General features: G+C 42.3%; 1 protein-coding gene across 3 annotated transcripts in view; it reads right to left on the bottom strand.

Annotated features, from left to right (window-relative positions):
• Positions 1-13,084, bottom strand: part of AFF3 (AF4/FMR2 family member 3) — a 630,275-nt gene that overhangs the window by 126,063 nt on the left and 491,128 nt on the right. For all 3 annotated transcript variants that reach the window (XM_023211385.2, XM_023211386.2, XM_023211387.2), the window contains one exon: positions 8,783-8,834. In XM_023211385.2, coding sequence (XP_023067153.1) covers positions 8,783-8,834 — 52 coding nt within the window. The remainder of the gene's footprint in view (positions 1-8,782; positions 8,835-13,084) is intronic.

The raw sequence follows: 13,084 nt of genomic DNA, 5'->3' as shown, positions 1-13,084 counted from the left end.
ACACAATTCTGGCAGGATTCAAGAGCACATACCAGGGTGTTGGCTTTTACGAATCTCCTGGGATGTGAATGTCACGCTGACTGGATGAACCCTAGCCACAAATCCCAGACAAGCACAATGACTCTATTTATTCAGACTTGGCTGCCTGAATGCAGATTGACTCTGTGGGTAATAAATTTTCACAGGCCAAGCTGATCCTGAGAAGAAAAATGCACCTAAGGAAGCAGAGTTGGGCTGCAAAACCTATGTTTTTATTCCATGTGTGCATATCATTCAGCTAATTCATTTAGTTACTGATTGACATGTACTGTCAATGCTTTCAGACACTTTAACAGCTCTGCTTTGTGTTATGCAATTGTCATATTAAAAAGAAACAAGGGAAAAAATGAAGAGCTTCCATTACAATTGGCAATCTGCTTTTAATAGTACACCCAAAACTGATGTGAGTCATCCAGTAATCTCTACGGTAAAGCACACAGAATTGAGATGGGAATGTTTCTTGTGCTGCTCCATAAGAAACCAAAGGAAACAGCAATAAGAACTGCAATTTTGTGCTCAGAGCAACCTAACCTACCATCTTGATATCTTGATGAAGCGAGGCTTTAGATTATTTCTAAGAGACACGATTATTACTCTATGCATTATAAATAAGAAAATAATTGGCTCTTTAATTTGTAGATTTATGTTAATGATCTAGATATCTATTAAATTAATTGCATGCTCTCCAAACATTGATTGGGGATTAAAAGGTAACTTTTCATTGTGCAAGAAGTAAATTAACGCCAATGGGGAAATTTCCCTCTACGGATTAGATCCAATGATTGTTGCCTGTAAAATTAACATAGTCAGTTAAAGTGGACAAACCATGCTCATTTAAAGAGAAAAATGTGGTTACATAGTTAAAATGAAAAGACTGCCCAGTATGTTTGGATAACGTAAATACTGGAAGCTGCAGGCATGTACACAGCCATTCAATTTAGATCTCTGGTCCCTTCCTTTCCCTAAGCTATGTGTTTGTCATCTCCGAAAAACTTGTCTGCAGTTGACACTATCTCGGCTGCTCCTTGCGGAAAGTCTTAATCATGTGTCCCTCTCCTCACGCCTTAGCTATAGCAATGCCATCTGCATATTTGCTTGTGTCCAACCTCCCAAGCTTACCCTGACTTGAGAGGCAGAGCTCATCTTTTTGCCAAATGGGAAGACTTACAATATAATTCATCACTCCCTTCCTAATCTATTATTATTATTATTATTATTATTATTTAGTACTTAATGTCATAAGTCTTCTAATTCCTTCACACTGTTTCATAAAAACATTGGCTTTTGGAATTGTTAAAACCAACAGTTACAGAAAGGAGATCAAACAAATTACTCCCGGTATCCCATGCCTTTCATTTACTCATAAATAAGAAAACTGATTCTCAAATCTTTTGTGCTATTTTCAGTTGGAACGTCATCCGGTATGAAAACCAGAGGTGCAACCATAAGGCTATGCTTCCATTTCATTTATGTCTGTAAACTTTCTAAGGAAACCCAGTCACAACCCCAGCACTAGAGGCTACGGTCAAAATCTGGTTATCCTTGAAAGGGAAGGCTGTGGAGAAACCCAGTCTCTTGGTTTTGAAGGCTTCTGTTTGAGATAACTTATGAAAACTTGTAACTTCAATATAGCTTGATGTAAGCATCTTTAAGAAGTGGCTATAGACATTTCCATGGAGATTGGATAAATGCTTTTTTTCTCAAATAGGTTATTTTTGTATTAATCTACAGCCAACTTAAGGTATTGGGCCTTATATTTTTGTCATCTCTGTCAATACTTTTGATGTTTGGACAGAACTCATTTGAAAAATCATAGAGTTCAGGAAAAGGAACAAAAGACAGAGCAAAGGTCATCTTTGATACCGTACAATGGACAGTGGGAAATACTCTCAATTGAAGGCATCACTATGCATTTATCCATGCATTCATTCAACAAATATTTAGCAGTTCTGCTGTGCCAGACACAGTCCCTGCCCTCAGGAAACTTCCAGTGTAGCTGCTGTAGACAGTTAGAAAAAGTAAACATAACATGTAACTAAAATTACGATGAGATTTAGGTAAAAAGATGAAGGATACTGTGAGAAGGACTAACCGGGAGTCGATTAGATGAGAGGGAGGTATCCCTGAGGAAGTGAAAGTCATGCTGCACCTCCAACATGAGTAGGTGTTAGCAAGGCGAAAATGAGGGAGTAGAGGCCTATGGAGGCCCCGAGGCAGCTGAGCTCAGCTTCCTGCAGGAGCTGAGGGAAGGGCTGGGCTTCCAATGAGCTCAGTGTGAAGATGAGACGTGGACAAAGCCAGATGGTGCAGGGTAGTGTTGGCCATGCCGAGGGCTCTGAATTGGATCCCAGGTGGGATGGGAAACCCATTTAAGATTTTAGACCAAGGAATTACTTGATATGATTTTTAAAAGATCACTGTGGGGAGGCTGTATTACAGAGGGCAGGGAACAGAAATATGATAGTTCATACCAGACTGGTTTAGACTAGCTGGGAATGGAAAGAGGTAGATGGACCAATATTTAATTTTAGAGGCTGAGTTTATAGGACTTAGAGATGAGGCGACTACCTGAGTGAGGAACAGGGAATCATCAAGGATGAGTCTGAAGTTTCTAGGCTTGAACAGCTGGGAATTTGGCAGTGCTAGTTTTGGAAATGGGAACAGTAACAAGAGGAACATGTTTGTGTGTCTGGGTAGAGCGGTGGCAAAGGCCAGAAGTCCAGTTGGGCACAGACTGGATTTGAAATGTCTGTGAGACATCCAAATGGAAAAGTCAAGTAGGTTTGCGGTTCTGAAGAGAATTCTGAGTTGTGCATATAACTTTAGAAATTGTCAGTATATAAAAATTGAAGGTCATAGGAATGGATGAGATCACCCAGAGAACAGACATGGAGAAGAAAAGTCAGGAATAAACACAGAAAGTGTCCAACATTGGGGAGAAAATCAGAGTCAGCAAAAGAGCCTGAGAAGTCGGAGAGGCAGGACCCAAACCAGGAGAGTGTGGGGTTAGACTCCTACAGAGAAGGGGGTAATGAACAGTGTTCAATGCTGTAAGTCATATAGTAAGACAGGGGACTGAAAAGAGCCCAGTAAAATTGGCTCTATGGAGGTCATTGGGGGCCCAATGAGGAGCATTTCTGGTAAAGAGATGGGGCATAATGAGATCAAAAGAACAGGTCTCTAAGCAGCTCTGAGGAAATGGATGAACTTTGGATAGGAGCAGGGCAGCGTCCTCTCACAAAAGGAGAGCGGGGGAGGATAAGTGAAGATGGAAGCAGGGGTGCAGACGTGGTATTGAGAAGTTTAGGTTTCTCTGCTAGAAGTCAGTCAGCCATGGCATGAGGTACAGAAATAAAGATAAATAAGATACACAGTGAAATTCAGGTTGTTTACTCATGATGTTGGGAAGACAGAAAACTACATTTGTATTATCTATTATTATAAATTCTGTAACAAGGTTACAGGATATTAAGGGAGAAAGCTTGCAAAATGACAGCACCAGTGAACTGTTATAAGTTATGTATATATAGTATAATACCTAGAATAGCCACTAAAAAAGCTATACAGAGACACACACAAAAATGTTACCGACAAATCAAAATAGAAGTCAAAAGTTTTAAGGCATACACAGAAAGGCAATAAAAAAGAAAAAGAAAATAAAAACCAGGAAGAAACCAAACAAAAAATAGAGTGGTAGACATAAGCTTTAACAAATCAATAATTACATTAAATGTAAATGGTCTAAATGTATCAATTAAAAGACAGAAATTGGCAAAGTGAATAAAAATATGACAACTATTAATATATGTTGTATATAAGAAACTCATTTCAAATATAACAATATTGGTAGGCTGAAAGTGAAAAAATGGAAAAAAGTTACATCATGAAAGTATTAACCAAAAGAAAGTAGGAGTAGCTATACTGTTATCAGAAAAAGCAGACCTCAGAGCAAAGAAAATGATCAGAGAGGGTGGGTCATTACATAATGACAGAAGGGTCAATCTAGCAACAATATAGCAATCCTAAATGTATACACACCAACTAACAGAGCTGCGAAATATGTGAAAACAACCTGATCAAACAGAAGAAATAAATCCACAATGACAGCCAGAGACTTCAACACCTCTCAACATTAGATAGAGCAGTTAGACAGAAAGTCCAGAAAAGATACAAAAGAACATCAAATAAGATAAATATAATTGATATTAATAGAACTCTCTAACCAACAACAGCAGAATATACATTCTTTTAAGTGCCTATAAAACATATACCACTACAAACCATATCTTGGGTGATAGAAAATCCTCAACAAATGTATAAGAAATGAAATCGGCCGGGCGCAGTGGCTCAAGCCTGTAATCCCAGCACTTTGGGAGGCTGAGATGGGCGGATCACGAGGTCAGGAGATCGAGACCATACTGGCTAACACGGTGCAACCCCGTCTCTACTAAAAAATGCAAGAAACTAGCCGGGCGAGGTGGCAGGCGCCTATAGTCCCAGCTACTCGGGAGGCTGAGGCAGAAGAATGGCATAAACCCGGGAGGTGGAGCTTGCAGTGAGCTGAGATCCCACCACTGCACTCTAGCCTGGGCAACACAGCGAGACTCTGTCTCCAAAAAAAAAAAAAAAAAAAAAAAAGAATTGAAATCATACAGACTATGTTCTCTGACCATAAAGGAACCAAACTTGAAACCAATAAAAATTAAGATTAAGAGGGATCTCTGAGCACTTAAAAATTAAACAACACATTTCTAAATAATCTACGAGTCAAATAAGAAGTCTTATTGAACTGAATGACGACGAAATATAACACATCAATATTTGTGGGATAAAGTTTATAGCATGACTGAGAGTCAAATATATAGCACTAAATACTTATTGTATCATAAAAAAGAATGAATCTCAAATCAATAATCTAATCTCCCTCAAGAAACTAGAAACTGGTAAAAATGTACCCAAAGCAAGCAAGAGGAGGGAAATGAAGATAAGAAATCAGTGAAACTGAAACAGAAAAATCAAATAGATAATATTAATGCAACAAGCTAGTTCTTTCAAAAGATCAATATAGTTAATAAACCTCTAGCAAGACTGATAAAAAAAGAAAGAAGACAAATGATGAGTATCAGTAATGAAACAGGGGCTGACACTATAGATTTTGCAGTCGTCAAAAGGATAATAAAGGAATACTATAAACAACCCTATCTACATAAACATGACAACTTAAGTGACACGGATAGTCTTATTACTGAAGAGCACAGTACCATACACACCCAGTATGAAATAGATAATCTAATAGCCCTATGACTATTAGATAATCTGAGGAGCTCTATAACTATTAAATTTTTTTTTGGCCGGGCGTGGTAGCTCACGCCTGTAATCCCAGCACTTCAGGAGGCCGAGACAGGTGGATCACAAGGTCAGGAGATCCAGACCATCTTGCCTAACATGGTGAAATCCCGTCTCTACCAAAAAATACAAAAAATTAGCAGAGCATGGTGGTGGGTACCTGTAGTCCCAGCTACTCAGGAGGCAAGGCAGGAGAATGGCGGGGACCCAGGAGGCGGAGGTTGCAGTGAGCCAAGATCGCACCATTGCCATTGCACTCCAGCCTGGGTGACGAGTGAAACTCCGTCTCTGTGTGTGTGTATAGGTGTGTATGTACATACATACATACACACACACATATACATACACAAAAAAATGCTATTGGATCTAGTGACATGAAGATGATGGGTGACCTCAAGTTTTGATGAAGTGGCAGGCTTGGGGATCTAGCATTAATTCCAATTTTACAAACAGAGACACTGAAGCAGAGAGCAGTTCAGAGTCTGGGCCAAGGTTACAAAACTAAGTAGCAGAGTGGGGATTTGAATCCCTGGAGTGGGGTGGCTCTGCTCTTAACCACTAAACTAGACTGTCTTTTGACCTTTAGGATCACAAAGGCAATGGGGAGAAAAGGAAACCTCAGATAGGAGTGTTCAAAAGCACGAAGTCTGAGGTGATCTGAGGAAGGGCAGGCAGGTATACCAACTTGAAGCTCTCACAGACACCTCTTTATTACAGAGGCACATGGGCTGGTTGGACCAATATTCACAAAGACAGCCAGATACAATGTCAGAAAAGGTTCAAGATTTTCACACACTGTACCATGTTTATTGAGGCAAGGGATTTTTAACATACTTTGGGTTTAAGGTGCAAACTCTGATTTTACATCTAGAAAAATCATTTATGTTAAATGTTCAATTATCTCAGAATGCCAGGGAATGAGTGTGTGTGTGTGTGTGTTTGTGCACACGCTATGCTGTTTCAGGGATAAAACATAGTTTGGTCTTGAAGAGAAAAAAATACCGTATCATTTGTCTTGTTTAAAAGTATGGGAATTACAATTTTGTGATTAGACCAGGGGTATAATTACAGGCCAAAGCAGGACAACTTAATGCAATTACTGTTGAAGCAATAACTTAAAGTATCATATGTGAAACCACTGTCTGGAGTCTTAATTAGGAAAAAGGGATTACTGTATAAAAATTATTCATTCTGTCAGTTCCTTTTATTGCAAAAATAGGAAGGTATATTTACCTAGGAATTAAATGCAAGAATAAAGGATCTGACCTGTACATTCACAACACAATATTATCAGTGAGTACAGAATGGAAGGGAGTAGCTTAAAAAGCAAAATGAGTCAACTAAAAGCTCTCGCTGCCTTAGAGAACATGTATAGTATGTCATTAGTAATGTTTATTAAAATTGAGTTTTCACTGGAAATACTTCCTGGAAACAGCTCAGGAAATTATTTCCAAATTTAAAAAGGTTTGCAGATTGAAATAGTCTGTGAACCCTTTTTCTAACAAAAAGCATACACAATTTACATGTTTGATATGATTTAATCCATAATCTATGTATCCAGGCCACTTAATGGGAAAAAAACACAAAGAGATGAAATCATTTGCTTATCGTCATGTAGATAAGAAGCCAAAATTAGGAGTGAAGCCATTCTCCATTTCGGCTGAGATTGCTGTGTGGCAGGTATCTGGCTGCCCTGGAAACAAATCAACAGATCTCTAAAAAACTCAAAGCCTGAGTGGCCTTCTTTGCCCAGTTAACCTTCTTCCACTGGGTATTCTCCACTTGCCAATCTGGTTTCCAGACTCCTCAAGCTCTTCTCCCTTTTTGGTGCCTCAGTTTCTCCCATGAGATGAGTAACCTCTTTTTGTGACCTCATAGCTATGCTCTGCTCACATACTCTTACTGGAAATTCTCCTTTGACTTGTTTTTTTTTGAGAGAGTCTCGCTCTGTCGCCCACGCTGGAGTGCGGTGGTGCGATCTCAGCTCACTGCAAGCTCCGCCTCCCGGGTTCACGCCATTCTCCTGCCTCAGCCTCCCGAGTAGCTGGGACCACAAGCACCCGCCACCACGCCCGGCTAACTTTTTGTACTTTTAGTAGAGACAGGGTTTCACCACGTCAGCCAGGATGGTCTCGATGTCCTGACCTCGTGATCTGCCAGCCTCGGCCTCCCAAAGTGCTGGGATTACAGGCGTAAGCCACCGTGCCCAACCTCTCCTTTGACTTTTATTTAACCTCTGCTTATTCTCTCTGTACGTTATTTGTATTTGCATGTCTAGACAGCAAATCATCTGCATAGTATTTCATGATACTTTTCTATTAAGTTCACTATTCCAAAACCAATAGAATAGCATTAGTATTTTGTACTGCATACAAAAATGACTTATTAAAAAAAGCCTCTCTGAATTTTCTTTCTACCCATCGCATGTATCTAAACTTGACAAAATGCAACATGGGGGGATGAGAAAAAGAAAACAGAAGTGTAGAAAAATCTGTCTTTAGTGTTTTTAAACTTGCTTTGAAATACAAACATTTCTTGAAATGCAGAAGTGAAAGTGATGAATGTTAAGTGGATATTTTTTCACCTTAACTGACTGATCAGAAGAGTATTTATAACCCCCTAACTGATGTCTGGAGCTGATAAATCAACACCAGGGGAGAATATTTCAAGCACATTTATCATTTAAGACAAACAGCCTATACCGAGCATGATTATTTTTTATTCATCATTTTGGCTCACCTCTACGTTTGCTCCTTCTCAATGTTAATAATATCTGTATAAGACTTCTCAATATTTAATGTTACAGATTGCCTGTTGTATGCTGATGAGGTTAAGGTCATATGTTTGACCTCCAGAAGGCCAGTTAGCTACACACACACACACACACACGAACACACACACACACACATACACAGACACACACACACAAACACACACACAGACACACACAAACACAGACACACACACACACAGACACAAACACACACACAGACACACACAGACACACACACACACACACAGACACACACACATACACACATACACACACACACAAACACAGACACAAACACAAACACACACACAGACACACACACACACACACAAATAAAAATAAAAAAAAAGGGCCCTATTTCTAAGGGAAGCCTGATCTTAGCTTCCTTGTAATACCCATTGGTGGTCTCAACATCATAAAAATTACAGAATTCAAGGCTTAAGGGAAATTGTGGGCAAGCTATTTTAATATACTGACCCAACTGCATAGAAGCTCACACTTACCAGACGAAAGACCAGCATCCTGGAGTGCCACCATTCAGCTCGGTTAATACCCAGCACAGTCCACCAGGTCACTGTTCTCAGTGTCACCTCCAAAGGATGCTGACATAAAAGAGAATCTTACCTGTTCATTCTCCTCTTCATCACTGCTTAGCTTAAGGTCATCCTCCAGCATTCTGAAAGAAGGAACAAAGAGGTACAAAGATGTACAGATAGTTAGTGGATTCAGAATAATTCAGCATCAAAATATCACCTTAATGTTGCTAACAGAGCAACATTTTGGAAATAAGTCTATTTTATTTCCTATTTTTTTCTTTCCTTTTTATGCACTTTTCCTCTGGTGCACTTAGGAAATAGCAGACAGTCCCATCATAAAAATTAACCCTCACAACAGTCATCAGCTAAGACGGGCAGCTTTCAGAAGATGCTGTATTAGTAGGGAAATAATACTTAACCATAACGTATTGTATATTTCAAAATAGCTAGAAAAGAAGAATTGGAATGTTCCCAACAGGAAGAAAAGATAAATATTTGAGGTGATGAATATCCTAGTTACCCTGATTTGATCATTACACATTGAATACCTGTATCAAAATATCACACATACCTGAAAAGAGCAAAAAAAAAGAAGATGCTTTTTTTTTTTTTTTCCTCCCAAATACATAGGGGCTTTTTCCCTGGGCAGTCTGCATTCCACAATTACTTGTTTAGTGTTTTCCAAACTCCCAGTGCTGGGCTGTGTCTCCATGCCTGCCCCAGGGGCTTTCATGGTAAAGACAGAAGAGAACAAGAGCCATAAAGCCATAAACTTGAGTTGTGAGCGAAGCTTCTTAGGCCATCCATCAGTCAAAGAGCTGGAAAAGATGTTGTCCCCAAGATCCTATCTAGTGGGGAAAACCAAGCAGGAGGGCGCTTTCTGAAAAGCCTGTGAAGGTGATTCCCCAGCCCACCCAGATCCTGCCATTCATCCTGAGGAGAGAGCGGGGAAGCATGAGGTTGAAAGTGAAAAAAAGAAACACAACTTCAGACTCTGTTATTTGTGATGATAACACTGTATTCTTTTCAGTGTGGCTAAATTGTTTCTTTATAGAATAGTAGTTTTCAGATTAATTCACTTCAAAAGAAATCGTACTCAGAAGTGCACTGTATAAAAGCGTGCTCACCACGCAGAGACGCTCTGAGGGAGCAGGGGAGAGCCCGCTTCTGAGGGACCCTGGGGCTCCATACATCAGTGCGAAGGCCGCTGAGCCCTTGTGCTCAAAGGCCTCATTGAAGCCAGCTTCCAAAGGCTGTCCCCTAAAATGTACCCGGTGTCCTTTAAAAGCCAGTTGCAGGCCCATCACTGATACATGCCTCTGAACATTCGTAGAAGTCATTTCAGTCACTTTTGGGGCAAACTAGGGGGTAAAGAACTGGCAGGATAAGGCATGGCCCAGGCTCTGCCGCACCTGTCTATGCATTTGGGGCGAGTCGCTTCATGCACCCTGCCCTTGTTTCCCTATTTGTGAAGTGATGGGTTATAGAGGGCAATCCTGAGGTCGAATCCTGCTTTAGATTCCGTCACTTTAGATTCCGTCGTGAGTCTACAAAATAAATATGCTCCCCAGTTCCGTCAAGTAGAAAAACCCTTCTATTTGTTCTAGAGAACACAACGGAGAAACTTCTAAGTAGTTTTTGGGGTACGATTTAAGGCATTGCCATCAGGGCATCAAATCTGCTTCCTCACAGGCTCCTGCTCATCTCCCCATGCTGAGAGGTGTTGTTCTTGTATTATTTAAACCACAAGTGAACAAACGAACACGTCAGCAGAGGCTGTAGAGCGGCACCCCCAATTCCTCTGCACGTCTGGCATGCCATTCATTTCCTTCACCTCACAGACACATAGGCTTGGCTTCAGAGAAGAGCCCTCTTGGTGATTTATTAGAGCATTGTTTGGGAGTCGCCTGGGGAAGCGGGCTGCGTTTCCTTTGTCCTTGAGTCCCCAGTGACAAGCACAGTGCGGGCACAGAGCACAATTCCAGTTTGCTGGCTGGGCTGAGGCGCCTTCCCAAGACCATTTTCCTGCCCAAAGGCACAGATTTCTTCCTAATGAAAAAGACCAGAGAAGGAGACAGGTCCTTGCCTCCACTGCCGTGCCCTCTTTTGGGTAAACCACCACTGCAGTGTGGTTTAATCTCTAGGACTGTCCAGCAAGCGCTGGGTCGTTTAAAGGTGGGTGGTCCAGCTGGTGGGGGCGGAAAGAGTGGGGAGGACTCACATAATCATGGTTAATAACCCCCTTGCTGTCAGATGGAAGCTGTGTGGCTCGGAAATTTAATGTTTACATGGACAATAGGGTGCATGGATTAGAAGGCCATCATTCCCCCAAGCAGGAAAGCCCAACAGGCCCCAAAGTGAGGGTGCTTAGGCTGGCTGCAAACTAGCCGTGCAACTCAGTCACCACACGAGGCTGGCATGGCTGAAAGTCACCACCACAGTCAAAAGGCTTTGGGAGGCTCTCTTTCAAGGTAGGGAATGCAGTTACTTTTGTTTATTTCAAACACGTGCTAAACGTATCCACACACAGACATGCGTCTGTGTGAATCTCAGAGTCCCTTGCATCACAATCTCGTGTGAGGTGCGCCTCTGGGGCTGAGCATTTGTGCTTCTGTAAAGAGACTCATCTATCTCATCATCATTTCCAGAAGAAAAGCAGTCAGAGATCAACCTTGCTTTGTGAATCATCATCAATCTTTCGCTGACTTTACCTCTCTTATATTAAAAAAATGAATTGACTGTGTTTCTGGGTGGGTTCTAAAAACAACAAATCACCGGTAAAAATACTCTGTCTTCAGGAGAGACTTCAAGAGGAGTTCACATCTAATTAAACCTCGAAATAGGAGAATACCTTGAAATAGGAGAAACTGGCCATGGAAACACAAAATCACACAGCTGATACAACATTCCCAGAGCAACCCTGCGTGGTGCTATTCTCAAAACATGAAATCACAGACCTGGGAAAGATGACCATGGCCCCGCCGCATCCCAGCCCCGACAGGCACAGAGGCACACCCCGAGCAGACCTGGGCTCCCTGCAGACTGAGAGTAGGAACCCTCTGCTTTATTCTTTTTTTTTCTTTTTTTTTTTTTTTAGACAGAGTCTCGCTCTGTCACCCAGGCTGGAGTGCAGTGGCGCGATCTTAGCTCACTGCAAGCTCTGCCTCCCAGGTTCACGCCATTCTCCCGCCTCAGCCTCCTTAGTAACTGGGACTATAGGCACCTGCCACCATGCCCGGCTAATGTTTTTTTTTTTTTGTATTTTTAGTAGAGACGGGTTTTCACCATGTTAGCCAGGATGTTCTCGATCTCCTGACCTCGTGATCCGCTCGCCTTGGGCTCCCAAAGTGCTGGGATTACAGGTGTGAGCCACCGCACCCGGCCCCTCTGCTTTATTCTGATGGTCATGAGCAGGCCCTCGGCTCAACTCCTAGCAAACGGCGCTTGTTCCTGTCCACGACCACTGCATCTTCAAGTCCGGTTTAACATTCACAAACAACTCCATGTTTAATGCTGAACACATCCAAGTGGCCTCTCAGAGAGCCTACGGAGGGGCTGAAGTTCACAGCTGAACAATGAAACACGGTTAGGAGAAGAGAAAATCCGTGACACCCACAGGACCGTAGGAACTGTCTGTACTTGGTGTTCGGCCAGCAGATAGCAGGCATGGCTGCCTTCACCAAACACACAGATGGCACTGTGGTGGTCATGGGCCTGACCCACTCCCAAACCCTGGGGAACATTTTTTACCATTTGTCTGTTTCCAAAAGGAAACACATAGGCATAGGTATACCAAACAATAAACACACAGAAGTGTTCAACCTCGAGTAAAAGGAAGATGCAAATTAAGTGCTGGTTAGGCTACTGGGCAGGGGTGGAGATCCCCCATTTTTTTTTTTAAAGGGAAGGCAAAGACCCTGCTGCTCTAAGGGGCCCCTGAGGGCTAAGTCATCTGCATGGAAGGACTGGCCATCTGCGTGGAAGCACAGGGCCTGTGGGTCCATCCACAGCACCCTGGCTGCACCCCTACTCCTGGGTTCATCCAGGCCCTACCCCAGCTGATGGGGCTGCCACCCAGGGCCACCCCTTTCACATTCTCTTAGCCCCTCCCCTTCATAGCTCTTCAGATTCCTCCCAGGGGATGGAGCCCTCGACTCACAGCAGCAGCTCTCATTGCTTAAGGGATGTGCCTCCATGCCAGACCAGCTAAGCACTTTCTAGATGCTACTTTGTCAATCCCTACAGCAACTCCTCCAAGGTGGGAGGTGGGCGCTGTAGGGAGCTGCGGACCGTGGTGGTCACAGCAGGGACTCCAGGGTCATATTGCCCAGGATGAATGCTAGCTCTGCCTTTCATCTAGCCCAGGGCCCTGGGACCTGCCTCAGAGGGC

This window comes from Piliocolobus tephrosceles, chromosome 15 (genome assembly GCF_002776525.5).
Source record: "Piliocolobus tephrosceles isolate RC106 chromosome 15, ASM277652v3, whole genome shotgun sequence".
Classification (NCBI taxonomy): domain Eukaryota; kingdom Metazoa; phylum Chordata; class Mammalia; order Primates; family Cercopithecidae; genus Piliocolobus; species Piliocolobus tephrosceles.
Note: the sequence above shows the minus strand (reverse complement) of the source record. Positions and strands in the feature narration are given on the sequence as shown.